This window comes from Muscardinus avellanarius, assembly GCF_963383645.1.
Source record: "Muscardinus avellanarius genome assembly, chromosome: 14".
Lineage (NCBI taxonomy): Eukaryota > Metazoa > Chordata > Mammalia > Rodentia > Gliridae > Muscardinus > Muscardinus avellanarius.
Window position 1 is genome coordinate 38478709 of NC_137800.1, and position 16168 is coordinate 38494876.

The 16168-nt window shown below is 38.8% G+C and overlaps 1 protein-coding gene across 1 annotated transcript in view; it reads left to right on the top strand.

Annotated features, from left to right (window-relative positions):
- Nucleotides 1–13040, top strand: part of LOC308273128 (disintegrin and metalloproteinase domain-containing protein 20-like) — a gene marked incomplete at both ends in the record, with an annotated part of 198401 nt that extends 185361 nt beyond the window's left edge. Inside the window, 2 exons of the mRNA XM_080710236.1 lie at nt 10610–12854; nt 12934–13040. Of these exons, the coding sequence (XP_080566362.1) occupies nt 10610–12854; nt 12934–13040 (2352 nt within the window). The remainder of the gene's footprint in view (nt 1–10609; nt 12855–12933) is intronic.
- Nucleotides 13041–16168: the final 3128 nt, after the last annotated feature.

Here is a 16168-nt window from a genome sequence, read left to right on the forward strand (position 1 = left end):
AGCACCCATGTCAGAATTCTGTGTGCTCACCAGCGACTGGATCACAACTGCATAGAGACTCCCACGGAATCCTGAACCAAGTCAGGTACCTGAGGGCGCCCAGGGAAGTGGGGGTCCTAGCGTGTGCGCAGCCCCAACCCCCCAGCACGGGCCCAAGCCTCAGAACTGAGCACTCTCCTCGCGCACCTTGTCTGCGCCACAGTCCCCTGCTAGTAGTCAGTACCTGTGCCACCGCCACCCCTAAATTGGAGCCTGCTTGTGTGTCTAGCACCTGCCACCTTGCCAGAGCCTGCCTTCCAGGCTGCGAAAGCCCTGTGTGACCCAGAAATCACCTTGGGGCACCCCCAGCTTCTACGTCCTGCGGGAGGCAGAGACCATTGCTGGACACCGCGCACTGGATCCTTGAGCACCTACCCTGCACCCCTAGCCCACTGCTGGGTGTTCCCACCCTCCTGGTAGCCAGATGCTTAGTTCTAAGTGAGAACACAGCTCAATACACCTTGGAAGAGCATACCAGCAGCAATAGACAGCTGCATCCACTCACACTTGGGTCCAGTATTAGCAGCGCACCCAGCCTGCACTCTCGGAATTGGCAGAGCTCTGGCAGTAAGTGTGGGCATCCAGGAACCAGCATCCATTTGCCCAGAGTACATCTTGGGACCACACAGGCTAGCCCAGCTGGAATTTCCAGAGACACAGGAAAATCCATCGGGCCACAATATCTGCACAGGACCTCAGGGGGAGGTTCCAATTATACTTTGATCATTCTCCACCCCTGCTGTAGGGAAGCACAGGCTGGAGTCTAGGGTTGTGAGTGCAGAGGTGCTGACCACAGGTTAGAATTTCGCAGAACCTGTGAATTGTACAGAATCAAATAAAAGTGAAACCAGACATCCGGACACATAAACCTAAAGCAGCTAAAGGAGAGAAAGGTGTCCAAACACCCAGAGTGACCTAAGAAGATAAAAATAGAGTACAAAGAAAACTAAGAGACATTGGATGATATTCTGAAAGCTACCAAAGCAATCAGATAAACACATATTATATGGACCTGACCCCATATGCGTAAATAAGGAGGATTGTTTGTTTCACTTTTAATGTGGATGTTTTGTTTTATTTTGCTTTTACAGTGCTTTTGTTTTGGTATGGTTATTGCTGTTTTATTTATTTTTTTTCTTTTAACCCACACTTCTTTTACTTTAACTTGTTGAGATATATATTGGATAGTTTGCCTTATTGTTTTATTTCATATAGCTGCTAGTTCCTTTTATTTCATTCTTGTTCTTTTTTCCTCTTTCTTCCTCTTTCCTTCCTATTTTTTCATTCTCCTCCTTTGATTGGTTTTTCTTCCTTTTTCTTGGATTACATAATAGTCTTGGTATCTTGTGTGGATTCTTTTTTTTTATGTCTGTCTGCTCCTTCCATCACCCCTATTTACAAACCTTCCCACACTAACCTACATACTTTTCTCCCCCAAAACTTTTCCCCATAATATACCTCCTGGTTAATACTCAAAGTATTTCTTATATCCATAATTACTCTACTAAAAACAAGAGTCCTAGTAGTTAACTCTCTCTCATTCCTAGCAAGATATTACCTTATACTTAAAGTCTTTCTCAACCTAAACATATCCTCTACCTAATCCGACTCCTTTACCAATCACCCCAGATCCTCACACATCACCCGCCCTCAACACTGGAAGGCTCTGCGGACTAGCCGATACCCCTAAACTCCTAATATTAAGATTTAACTAAGCAGAATACTCACGAACGATGGGTAGAAATCAGAAAAACAGGACAGAGAATGCTATAAATATGAGAACCAGGAATTATGAAGAGACAGCAGAAATCACAAATACTGACCTACTAGAAATGCAAGAAGGGGAGTTCAGAATCTTGATTTACAATATGATGAAAGGATTTAAAACAAGTATAGAGGAGGTTAAAGGTGAATTAGAAACACTAAGAAAGAATCAGAAAGAGGTCTGGAATGAAATGAAAGAGGCAATAAGTGAAATGAAGACAGCAATAGAAAGAAATTCTGGAAGATTAGATGAAATGGAAAACAGAATATCAATATTAGAAGACAGTACATCCCAAACCGAAAACACAGTCAGCAATATACAGAAATCTTTACAGCAACAAAACCTAAACATCCAGCAATTATGGGATAATATGAAGCGCCCTAATTTACGGATAATAGGCACTGAGGAAGAGAGAGAGGTACAGACCAAGGGCATCTGTAATATCTTCAAGGAAATAATCTCAGAGAATTTTCCAAATATGGAAAGAGACTTGAATCTTCAAGTCCAGGAGGCATACAGAACTCCACTGAGACAGGACCAAAGAAAAACCACTCCACGCCACATAATAACCAAATTGACCAACATAGAGGCCAAGGAAGGAATCTTAAAAGCAGTGAGAACAAAAGGACAGGTGACATATAGAGGCAAAACAATAAGAATCACCCCAGACTATACAACCCAGGTCATGAATGCTAGGAGAGACTGGTATGACGTGATTCAGACCATGGAAGAAAATAACTTCCAACCAAGGCTCATCTATCCAGCAAAACTACTATTCAAGTTCAATGGGGAACCAAAGTCTTTCAGGATAAACAGAATCTCAAAAAATTCATGAATTGAAAGCCAACACTAGAGATAATTCTTAAAGAAATAAACCATAAGGAAGAAAAAAGAAGCAGACTTCAGAATCAGAGAAGAGAGGAAGTTAATAAGTGGGCCATTTAAGTAAAAAAGAAAGATCACACCACCCAAGAGTAGACAGAACACAAAATGGCAGAAAACAAAAATCATATTTCAATAATATCTCTTAATGTCAAAGGACTTAACTCACCAATCAAGACACAGACTGACAATGTGGATTAGGAAACATAATCCAAATATATGCTGTCTATAAGAAACTCACCTCACAGCCAAAGACAGTCACAGGCTGAACATGAAAGGATGGAAAAAGATATACCATGCCACCAATGACCAAAAAAGAGCAGGGGTAGCAACCCTGATATCCAACAAAACAGACTTTAAACTGAAACACATCAAAAGAGACAAATCAGGGCACTTCCTTTTATTAAAAGGAACAATACACCAAGAAGATATAATGATAGTAAATATTTATGCCCCAAATATGGGTGCAACCACATTTGTAAAACAAACCCTTCTGGAAATAAGATCCCAAGTAGACCCAAATACAATAATTCTGGGAGACTTTAATACGCCTCTCACACCACTGGATCAATCTTCAAGGCAAAAGATGAGTAAAGACACTTTAGAACCAAAGGAAACCATAAACCAAATGGACCTAATAGACGTTTTCAGAGTATTTCAACCAGGAACTACAGAATACACTTTCTTCTCAGAAGCCCATGGAACCTTCTCCAAAATAAATCACATCCTGGGACACAAAGAAAATACCAGCAAATTCAAAAAATGTAATATAATTCCATGCATCTTTTCAGACCACAATGGAATAAAAGTAGAAATCAACAACAGGAAACTCGAAAGAAAGTATTCAAATTCATGGAGAATGAATGATACACTATTGAATGATGGATGGGTAAGAGCAGAAATTAGGGAAGAAATAAAGAAATTTATGGAAACAAACAAAAACAGAGACACAACCTACCAAAACCTATGGGACACCATGAAGGCAGTACTAAGAGGAAAGTTTATTGCATTGAGTGCCCACATAAAAAGGATGGAGAACCACCAAGTAAAGAACCTAATGACACAACTCAAGGATCTAGAAATTCTGCAACAGTCTATTCCCAAAGCCAGCAGAAGACAAGAAATCATCAAAATTAGAGCAGAAATAAACGAAATAGAGAACAAAAAAACAATTCAAAGAATCAATAAAACAAAAAGTTAGTTCTTTGAAGATTAATAGAATTGATAAACCCCTGGCCAACCTAACCAAAAGAAAAAGAGAATCAACTCAAATTATCAAAATTAGAAATGAAAAAGGAGATATCACCACAGATAGTGAAGAAATTCAAAAGATTATCAGAAACTACTTTAAAAATTTATACTCCAATAGACTTGAAAACCTGGAAGAAATGGATAGATTTCTAAGCACAGTTAACCTTCCTACACTCAACCAAGAGGACATAGCAAACTTAAACCAACCAATAACATCCAAAGAAATAGAAATGGCAATAAAAATTCTTCCACCAAAGAAAACCCAGGCCGAGATGGGTTCCCAGCTGAATTCTACAAAACCTTCAGTGAACAACTAATACCAATACTTCAGAACATGTTCCGGGAAATTGAAAGAGATGGAACTCTTCCAAATTCCTTCTATGAGGCCAGTATCACATTAATCCCCAAACCAAATAAAGATACCTCAAGAAAGGAAAACTACAGACCAATATCCTTAATGAACATAGATGCAAAAATTCTAAACAAAATACTAGCTATACGCATTCAAAACTATATTAAGAGAATAATACATCATGACCAAGTTGGTTTCATCCCAGTAAAACAAGGCTGGTTCAACATACACAAATCAATACATGTTATTCACCACATAAATAGAACCAAGAACAAAAACCACATCATCATAGCAATAGATGCTGAAAAAGCATTCGACAAAATCCAACACCCATTTATGTTAAAAACACTGCAAAAAATTGGGATAGAAGGAAAGTACTTCAACATCATCAAGGCAATATACTGCAAACCCAAAGCCAACATTATACTGAATGGGGAAAAACTGCAAGAATTTCCGCTACAGTCAGGAACAAGACAAGGATGCCCACTATCACCACTCCTTTTCAATATAGTCCTTGAGACTCTTGCTGCAGCAATCAGACAAGAGAAGGAAATCAAAGGAATTCACATAGGAAGAGAGGAATTAAAATTATCCTTATTCGCAGAAGACATGATCCTTTATCTGGAATTCCCAAAGAACTCAACCAAAAGACTTCTGGAGCTGATTGACAAATTCAGCAAAGTCGCAGGATACAAAATCAACCTAAAGAAATCAGTGGCCTTTCTTTATGCCAACAATGAATCCACAATGAAAGAAACAAAGAAAACAATTTCATTCACTATAACCTCAAAACCAATAAAATACCTAGGAATAAACCTAACCCAAGATGTAAAAGACCTCTACAACAAAAATTATAAAACATTAAAGAAAGAAATTGAAGAAGACTTTGGAAGATGGAAAGATCTCCCATGCTCATGGATAGGCAGAATAAATATCATCAAAATGGCCATTCTGCCAAAACTGATCTATAGGTTCAATGCAATTCCCAATAAAATACCAGTGACATTCTTCAGAGACCTAGAAAAATCAATCATGAACTTCATATGGAGAAAGAAAAGACCTAGAATAGCCAAAGCAATTCTCAATAATAAGAACCATGCAGGAGGCATTACAATCCCAGACCTCAAACTATACTATAGAGCAATAGTAGTAAAAACAGCATGGTACTGGCACAAAAACAGATATACTGACCAGTGGATTAGAATAGAAGATACAGAAACAAACCCACACATCTTTAGTCAATTAATCTTTGACAAAGGGGCCAAACACATACGCTGGAGAAAAGACAGCCTTTTTAACAAGTGGTGCTGGGAGAACTGGCTAACCATTTGTAAAAAGATGGAACTAAACCCCTATATCTCACCAAACACAGGAATCAACTCAAGATGGATCAAAGACTTAGAAATTAGACCTGAGACTGTGAAGTTAGTAGAGGAGAACATAGGTTCAACACTACAACATATTGGCACAGGCAGTAACTTTCTCAACAAAACCTCCAAAGCTCAGGAAATTAAAGCAAGAATAAACAAGTGGGATAACATCAAACTAAAAAGTTTCTTCTCATCAAAGGAAACTATCAATAACCTAAAGAGGAAGCCTACAGAATGGGAAAGGATCTTTACCAGCCACCATTCTGATAGGGGGCTAATATCCAGAGTATACAAAGAGCTCAAAAGACTCTACACTAGCAAAACAAACAACCCAATCAAGAAATGGGCAAATGAACTAAATAGACACTTCACAAAAGAAGAGATACAAAGGGCTAATAGATACATGAAAAGATGTTCTTCATCACTGGCCATCAGGGAGATGCAAATCAAAACTACACTGAGATTCCATCTAACCCCAGTCAGAGTAGCAAGCATAAAGAAATCAAACAACAACAAATGCTGGCGAGGATGTGGGGAAAGAGGAACTCTTTTACACTGTTGGTGGGAATGGAAACTAGTTCAACCACTATGGAGATCTGTGTGGAGATTCCTAAGAAAGGTGGGAATAGATCCACCATATGATCCAGCTATACCACTCCTGGGTATCTTTCCAAAGGGGTTGAATTCAGAGAACTACAGCAACATATGCATACCTATGTTCATAGTAGCACAATTTGTAATATCCAAAATATGGAACCAACCCAGATCACCATCAACAGCTGAATGGATAGCAAAACTGTGGGAAATACACACAATGGAATTCTATTCAGCCATAAAGAAGAACAAAATTATATCATTTGCAAGAAGATGGAAAGCCCTGGAGAACATTATGTTAAGTGAGATCAGCCAAGCACAGAAACATATGTTTCCTCTAATATGCCCAAACTAGGAAACACAAAGGATACCAGTGGGACTCCAGATATTGAAGGGGAAATACTAGCTAAGTTTGGATGGTAAGATAGGAGAGGAGGAAGGCCGATCTTGATTAATGATGGTCTACACTGAACATGTGTAAAATTATGAATAAGACATGGTTAACCTGGACAACCATTGGTGGGAGGGGGGAAGGGAAAATGGGGGCGGGGGGGAGAGGGCACCAAATATATTGTAAATGTATACTATTTATGTTCACTAAAAAAAATTGTTAAAAAAAAAAGAAAAGTAAACAGGCTTATGATGGAAACTTGAAAAGTAGAAAAACATAGAACAGTTATGTGAGTTCTCTATGAATTAAAACATCAACTTTATTTAATTAATTTTGTGTTTGTGTGGTACTAAGGGTAGAACCCAGAGGCTTTCTACCTCCAGGCTATACTCCCAGCCCTATTTTATATTTTATTTGGAAACAGGGTCTCACTAAAATGCTGAGAGCCTCACTCAGTAGCTGAGGCTGGCTTTGAACCTGTGTGATCCTCCTGTCTCAGTCTCCCAAGTGCGGGGATTACAAGCATGATCAACCATGCCCAGCTTGATGAGTAACTTTAATTAAGAATAATGTTACATTCCCAAGATAATTTAAGCCAGAATACTATAGTAATACATGCATACACATGTTTAAGCAGCATAGTTGGTAAGCTATGGAACCAACCTAGGTATCAAAAGATGAGTGGATAAACAAAATGAGTGGATAAACAAAATATACACACAGTAGAGTTTTACTCAGCTATAAAGATGAACAAAATTTTTTGTCATTTACAGAAAAATAAATAAAACTAGAGACGGAAAATATTACGCTAATTGAGACCAGCCAGTCTCAGAAGGTCAATTGTTGAATGTTTACTCTCATACGTAGAGGCTAGACAGAAAGATAGGAAAAAAGGAACTATGTATAAGTGAGGAGAGAGACAAGTAAAATAGAGAAATGGAGGACTGGAGGAGGGAGGTGAGAAGTAAAAAAGACATGGGGAAGAAAACGGACAAATATATATATATATATATATATCACTGTGAGTTTTTGATTATACATGGGGAAGAAGAAGAGGGAAAGGTAGAATAGGAAGGCAAACATTAAAAGATGAATATATCACTTTGAATCTCACTGGTATATATAACAACAATGCACAATAAAAAACAATATTTATGCAGAATATAAAGTCATCATATAAAAATCTAAAGTTTTCCTGTACACCAATAATGAATCAGCTATAAAAGAAATCAATTCTATTCACAATAGATTATAAGAACCTAGGAATAAAAGTAACCTAGGAGATAAAACACCATTATAATGTAAAGACTTTCTGTGTCCATGTATACACAGAATTAATATTGTTAAAATAGCCGTTTAAAACAATACATATGAGCCAGGTGCGGTGGTGCATACTTGTAATCCCCGCGCTTGCGAAGCGGAGACAGGAGGATCGCGCTGGTTCGAAGCCAGCCTCGCTGGCTTAAGAGACCCTGTTTTCAAATAAAAATATAAAAAAAATAGGTCTGGAAGTGTATCCCAGAGGTAGAAGGGTTTCCAAGAAGCTCAGTACCACCAAAACAAACAAACAAAACAAAAAAAAAAACAATACATATATTCAATATTCAATATTATCCCCATCAAAATGTCAATAACATTTTTATAGAAGTTAATAAAAAAAGTCCTAAATTTAATATGAGACTTTCAGGAAGATGGTGACCAAAGGCAGCAGCCACTACCAGTCCTGCTGAAACCTGATACCATGGCCTTAAAAACAGAATTCTAACAAAAGCTAGAAAACACAACAACTTTAAAAAGAACAAAGGCATCAGGAAAATAAAAAGGCTAGAAGACTGATTGGAGAAAAGAAAAGAAATCTGCCCAACTTGTGGCAACAGGTGCCACAATGGCACCATCTTGCCTCATTGCACCCAACTTCAGAGACTAACAGGAAAACAACCAAGGAATTGAGGTAAGTGGCTCCAGATCATAGGAATTGTAGACCATCAGTTTCTCCAGCTCAAACACTGCCGGCAACTTCCAATGGTGGCAGCTGAGCTCACCATGCCCTCCAAAGATCCAGAATGGTGCTCAAAAATACCAGCAATAAAATTGCCATCCCAGGAGGAGAACACACAGTGTGGTACCCCCAGGGACTCCGCAGTCGTGATAAACTTTCTGGGTCTAAGACTTTGCAGTTCAACCCAGTGAATGTAGGAATGAGGTCTGCTGTTGGACCAGAGGCTTTAAAGACTCAGGCTCTATATTGGTGGAAAGTGTTGGGAGGAGACCTATCCTTTACACTAGATCCAACTAGTAAGATTGCTGGGATCATCACAGACCACCCAATCATGGTGAATGGGAAGAAGTTGGACCAGCCCACCACTAGCTGTGCAGAAAAGAGACACTTAGATTGAGTTTGGTCTCAGAGGCACCCATCATGTACAGAGTCAGGGAGAGACCAAGACTCTGTGCAAAGCGTGGAGGATGATCTACACTTAATATTAGATCCAGCCCCATTGATACAGGTCATCTGCATAGACTGAGAAAGACTCAGAACCAGGCCTGGCACTCGATGCACAGAGTCTACAGAGACCCAGTCTGCTAAATATTAATATAGGGCTGCATTTTTTGTTTTTTGTTTTGTTGTTTGTATGTGTGTGTGTATGCTTGTTTGTTCTATTCCCAACCCCTCTCCCAACCGTCTTCCCTTGTACATACCTACTCTCTCCTCTCCATCCCTTTTCTATATTTTCTACCTTCTTTTCTCTTCTTTGTCTTGTAAAATCCACTTCATACCACTATACTAAAAACTCTACATTAATTACTAGAATAATACCAAATATTCACTATCTCTAATTTCGAGGCAGCTGGCTTTGAACCTGTGTGATCATCCTGTCTCCGCCTCCCAAGCGTGGGGATTACAAGGGTGTGCCACCACACCCAGCCAAGGGCACTATTGTAACATTTTGTTAAATATAGACAAATATTGCTGACTTTTAAGTTTTGCATAATACTGTACAAGCAGTCTGAGATTACCAAAAGTCACAGTCTCCTAAAAATCACATTAAAAATAAATAGGAAAAGCAAGCTTTACTCAGGCACATGTCCTGTTTTTCTGTACAATGTGTACCTAATTTTGGATTCACATTCACTAGGAGGCTGGAGAGCTGGATGATAATATTCATGCCCATGAACTGTCAGAGCTGAGCATATGGAATCACATAGACTCCCAGTAGAAATTCTAGCATTCAAAAACCTGAGCAATATAAAAAAAAGGAGCATTAGTTCAAAGGTCAAACTTATCTCTACACAGATCAATACTTGCTTGACTTATCAGTCAGTTTCTCTGACTTTATTTCCAATAGTAATAAGAGAAAAATATTGTGGATCCCTGTAGATTCTATTGCTGTTTATTACAAATTACCAAAATGTTTTCATGTATGCTGAGAAGAAAAATGACTATTGTTAGAGAGTTTTAAAAGGGAAAAAGAAAGGACACAGAAAGATAAGGTAAAAGTGCTGTCAAGATGATCTAGGTAATGAAACTAGAGTATAAAGAAAATGACTGAAATCAATACATGGCAAAATTGGAGAAAATGTACGTAAGATAAAGAAAATATATAAAATATACTTAGGAAATTCAAATAAACATCAGAAATAACTTTTGTGACTGAAATACTTTAGAACTAAAATATTTATTAGGAAATATTCACCAATGTATGTGTACTTAGAGAATAATACAGGGAACGCATGTGTCTTTCATCTAGGTTTTATAGTAATCAACTTGTGGGAAACTTTCACTTTCCTATACCCACACACTATGACTCCCTCACCAAAATTAAAGAGCTCATTACTTGCACTGTATGGAGCTAAGCCCTAAGCCTAATGCTAATGCCTTTCACCCAACTCTGCTATTTTCCTCCAGCTTATAGGCTCAAAATGTAATCACCCTTACCTCTACTCTTCTTTTTTTTTCCATTTAGTTCTGCTACTCTGATGTATTGACTTGCCCAGAAGACATACCTTTAAAGATCAGTGCTACATACAACCAACTCAAAGTTGGACAGGCCCACAGCTCCTCCTGCCAACCCTCCTATGCCCTCAGAGCCAGGATGGCTATGGGTGAAGTTCTGATGCCTGTGAGGATCACTCTCCTGCAGCTCTGGCTGGAGGTCTGGCTCTGCCTTTTGGGATGGCCCCAGATTGGGCATTCTCAATACCATAGCCCCCCTGAAGTGGTGATACCCTTGAGGGTAACTGGCACTAGTAGAGGCGAGAGGGCTCCAGGATGGCTCTCCTACAGCCTGCACTTTGGAGGCCAGAGACACATTATCCACATGAAGGCCAAGAAGCATTTGGTGTCCAGAGACCTCTCTGTGTTCACCTACACAGACCAGGGTGCTCTGCTTGAAGACCACCCCTTTGTCCAAACAAACTGCTATTATCAGGGGTATGTGGAAGGGGACCCAGAATCTCTGGTTTCTCTAAGCACATGTTTAGGAGGCCTTCAAGGAATGCTTCAGGTAAAGGACAATACTTATGAAATCAAATTTAAAAGTCATTCTACCACATTTGAACATCTGGTTTACAAGACGGACAGTGAAGAGACACAATCCCCACCCTTGCGTTGTGCATTAACCGATGATGAAATAGCACGACAGTTGAAGCTTCAAGAGAGCAATAATTCCATTCTGATGCAGAGTAGCTATGAAGGCTGGTGGACCCACAGACGGCTTGTGGAAATGGTACTGGTGGTAGAGCATGAGCGCTATGTTTTTAAGGAAAGAAATTTATCATATATTCAAGAAGAACTATTAAATATTGTCAATGCAATAGATGTAATATATATCCCACTGGATGTAGGTTTATTTATAAGTGGATATGAGGTTTGGAATGAATACAATCTTGTCAACATAACTCGTGATATTTATGCTGTCCTGGAAAGATTTTGTTCATGGAAGAGTCTTAACCTTCAAAACCGCATATATCATGATAGCGGTCATCTTTTCATAAACAGGGGATTTGGTGGACATCTGGGTCTAGCACATGTTGGACTTATATGTCACGCACGTTATAACTGTGCAGTTGATAGTATTGTAGGTAATTCAGTGCCTCACTTTGCATACATTGTGGCACATGAGTTGGGTCATAATTTGGGCATGAGTCATGATCAGGCCTATTGTAAATGTGCAACCAGGCAATGCATAATGTTTCCATCAAAAACTACATCAACAAAATTCAGCAACTGCAGTTATAGCTACATGTGGACCCTAGCGGGGAGAAGTCCCTGTTTCCTCAACCTTCCACATGGGGAAGCCCTCGCAAGAACTCGCTGTGGGAATGCTGTGGTTGAAGAAGGAGAAGAGTGTGACTGTGGGTCTTTAAAAATGTGTACTTCAGATCATTGTTGCACCTTAAACTGCACTCTGAAGACTAACGCCACTTGTGGCTTTGGGCTTTGTTGCAATGATTGCCAGTTCCAGCCAGCAGGCACAGTATGTAGGGATCAGCTCAATGACTGTGATTTGCCAGAGTGGTGCAATGGAACTTCGCATGAGTGTCCAGCAGATGTGCATATTCAGGATGGCACCCATTGCATGTTTCAAGGGTACTGCTATAACGGGAGATGTAATCATCATACTAACACCTGTGAGGAAATATTTGGCCCTTATGCCTACACTTCAGAAATTCCTTGCTACAGGGAAATAAACATGCGAGGTGACCGCTTTGGTAATTGTGGAATCCATGGTAGTCGATACACAAGATGTCCTGCAAAGGATATCCTCTGTGGGAGAATTCATTGTCAGAATGTTACAACACTTCCCCTTTTGAAAGATCATTATACTGTGCATTGGACTGAGATTGGTAACCATTCTTGCTGGACATCTGATCACCATTTGGGTATGAACAAACCAGATATTGGTTCTGTGACAGATGGCTCACCATGTGGCACGAATCGTGTGTGCATGAACCATACATGTATAGAAAATACAATATGGAACCACACTTGCACTGCAATGACCTGCAATGAAAAGGGGGTCTGTAACAACAAGAATCACTGTCATTGTCTGTATGAATGGGAACCCCCCTTCTGTCTTTCCAGTGGCCATGGGGGTAGTTTGGACAGTGGTCCACCTCCCCGGAGAATTCCGACAACTCTGCCAACAACAACAACAACAACAACAACAACAACCATGAAGACAACCGTGAAACCTGAGAAAAAGAAAAGTAACTCCAAGATTTTCTTTATTTTTCTTATTCTTTTCCTACTTTTGCTTTTGCTTTTGCTCCTTTTGCTATGGAGTAGGAACAGAAAAAAAGTTATGGCAGGAGGTCCCAGTGCTCCACCTGCACCTGGGCCAACCCCTTCAACTAAACCTAAGCCATAATCATCCAAACCTTAACAGCACCTAAGGCTTAGAAGTGCCCACATTTTAAACACAACAAGAGACAGAAGAGCAAAATTTTACAATTTCAGAAGTTAATACCAATCTTTAATGCAGTTTCTCATGTATTCAGTTTTAGTGTCCTGACTAAAACTCCTATCAGTTTTAGTGGAAATATTATTGCAAGTGTGAGAAACCACCAGAATTGTCATGGATCATTGTTTCAACACAATAAATTTTCACCATTTAATAAATGTAATCCCTACCATGCTTATCTTTCTTTCTTACAATCAACTTTAACCATTTATTTGTTTAGTTATTTCTTTACGTTTGTGCTACTGAGATTGAACTGAGAGCTTTGCACATGCTAGGCAAACATTCTTCCACTATCCTACACCCCAAGAACAGTTCAATTTTCATGGAATTGGTATTCTTGTGTTTCCTGAGCAAAGGCCCAGCACAGGGACTCTGCGTGTAAGGCTTTCAACTAGCTGCCTTTCCATTCCAAATTACCTTCCCGTTTCTACTCTGCCTTGTCACACAGAAAGAGGGAATCCACACATCATGCTTCAACCTTGATACTATTGTTTTAGGCTTTTCTTTTTTTATTACTGTGTCTGGCTCAAGGTTTGTTCTTACGTTATAATTTCAAAGAACTCTTTGTATATTTAAGAGACTATTTCATTTATTTATTTACTTATTAACTTATTTATTTTTATGACTATTGATTTTTTTGCTGTTTTGTGGTTAGACTCAAGGGATTTTACTCTGAGTTACATCCCAGCGCTATTTTCTTTTTTATTTTGAAACAAAGTCTTACTAAGTTGCAGAGGGCCTCACAAGTTTCTAAATCTGGTTGCCAACCTGTGATCCTCCTGTCTCAGCCTCCCAAGTAGGAGTGTATGCCACCATGCCCAGCCACTACATTTATTTGTTCTTGCATCTTTTTGGTATTTTTTTCTTTTATGAATTTGTTTCTTTTTCCACTAAAATTCCAATGGTAGATTATTATCAGTCTTCTTTTTTTACTTAGTTTATCATTACTAATTTCTCTTTGTAGTTACAAGAAGGCTTAAAATGGATATCATCTGGCTAAAACTGGTTACTTTTTTTTCTTTTTTTCCAACAAAAATTTTTTATTGAACATAAATGGTGTACATTTAAACTATATTTGGTGCCCTCTTCCCCCCACCCCCATTTTTCCTTCCCCCCTCCCACCAATGGTTGTCCAGGTTAACCATGTCATATTCATAATTTTACACATATTCAGATGTAGACCCTCATTAATCAAGATCAGTCTTCCACCTCTCCTATCTTTCCATTCAAACTTTACTGATATCTCCCCTCCATTATCTGGAGTCCCACTGGTATCCTCTGTGTTTCCTAGTTTGGGTATATTAGAGGAAACATATATACCTTCTCCTTCTGTGCTTGGCTGATCTCACTTAACATAATGTTCTCCAGGACTTTCCATCTTCTTGCAATGATATAATTTTGTTCTTCTTTATGGCTGAATAGCATTCCATTGTGTGTATTTCCCAAAGTGTTGCTAGCCATTCATTTGTTGATAGAGATCTGGGTTGGTTCCGTATTTTGGCTATTACGAATTGTGCTGCTATGAACATAGGTATGCATATGTTGCTGTAGTTCTCTGATTTCAGTCCCTTTGGAAAGATACCCAGGAGTGGTATAGCTGGATCATATGGTGGATCTATTCCCACCTTTCTTAGGAATCTTCACACAGATCTCCATAGTGGCTGAACTAGTTTGCATTCCCACCAACAGTGTAAAAGAGTTCCTCTTTCCTCACATCCTCGCCAGCATTTGTTATTTGATTTCTTTATGCTTGCCACTCTGACTGGGGTTAGATGGAATCTCAGTGTAGTTTTGATTTACATTTCTCTGATGGCCAGTGATGTAGAAAATCTTTTCATGTATCTATTGGCCCTTTGTATCTCTTCTTTTGTGAAGTGTCTATTTAGTTCATTTGCCCATTTCTTGTTTAGGTTCTTTGTTTTGATAGTGTAGAGTCTTTTGAGCTCTTTGTATATTCTATATATTAGCCCCCTATCAGAATGGTGGCTGGTAAAGATCTTTTCCCATTCTGTAGGCTTCCTCTTTAGGTTGTTGATAGTTTCCTTTGATGAGCAGAAACTTTTTAGTTTGATGCTATCCCACTTCTTTATACTTGCTTTAATTTCCTGAGCTTTGGAGGTTTTGTTGAGAAAGTTACTGCCTGTGCCAGTATTTTGTAGTGTTGAACCTACACTCTCCTCTACACTTCACAGTCTCAGGTCTAATTTCTAAGTCTTTGATCCATCTTGAGTTGATTCCTGTGCTTGGTGAGATATAGGGGTTTACATTCATCTTTTTACAAATGGATAGCCAGTTCTCCCAGCACCACTTGTTGAAAAGGCTGTCTTTTCTCCAGCATATGAGTTTGGCCCATTTGTCAAAGATTAATTGACTAAAGATGTATGGATTTGTTTCTGTATCTTCTATTCTAATTTACTGGTTAGTATATCTGTTATTGTGCCAGTGCCATGCTGTTTTTACTACTATTGCTCTATAGTATAGTTTGAAGTCTGGAATTGTAATGCCTCCTGCATGGTTCTTATTGCTGATAATTGCTTTGGGTATTCTGGGTATTTTCTTTCTCCATATAAAGTTTATGATTTCTTTTTCTAGGTCTCTGAAGAATGTCGTTGGTATTTTAATGGGAATTGCATTGAATCTATAGATCATTTTTGGCAGAATGGCCATTTTGATGATATTTATTCTGCCTATCCATGAGCACGGGAGATCTTTCCATCTTCCAAGGTCTTCTTCGATTTCTTTCTTTAATGTTTTATAGTTTTGTTGTAGAGGTCTTTTACATCTTTGGATAGGTTTATTCCTAGGTATTTTATTGGTTTTGAGGTTATAGTGAATGAAATTGTTTTCTTTGTTTCTTTCATTGTGGATTCATTGTTGGCATAAAGAAAAGCCACTGATTTATTTAGGTTAATTTTGTATCCTGTGACTTTGCTGAATTTGTCAATCAGCTCAAGCAGTCTCTTGGTTGAGTTCTTTGGGTCTACCAGATAAAGGATCATGTCATCTGTGAATAAGGATAATTTTAATTCCTCTCTTCCTATGTGAATTCCTTTGATTTCC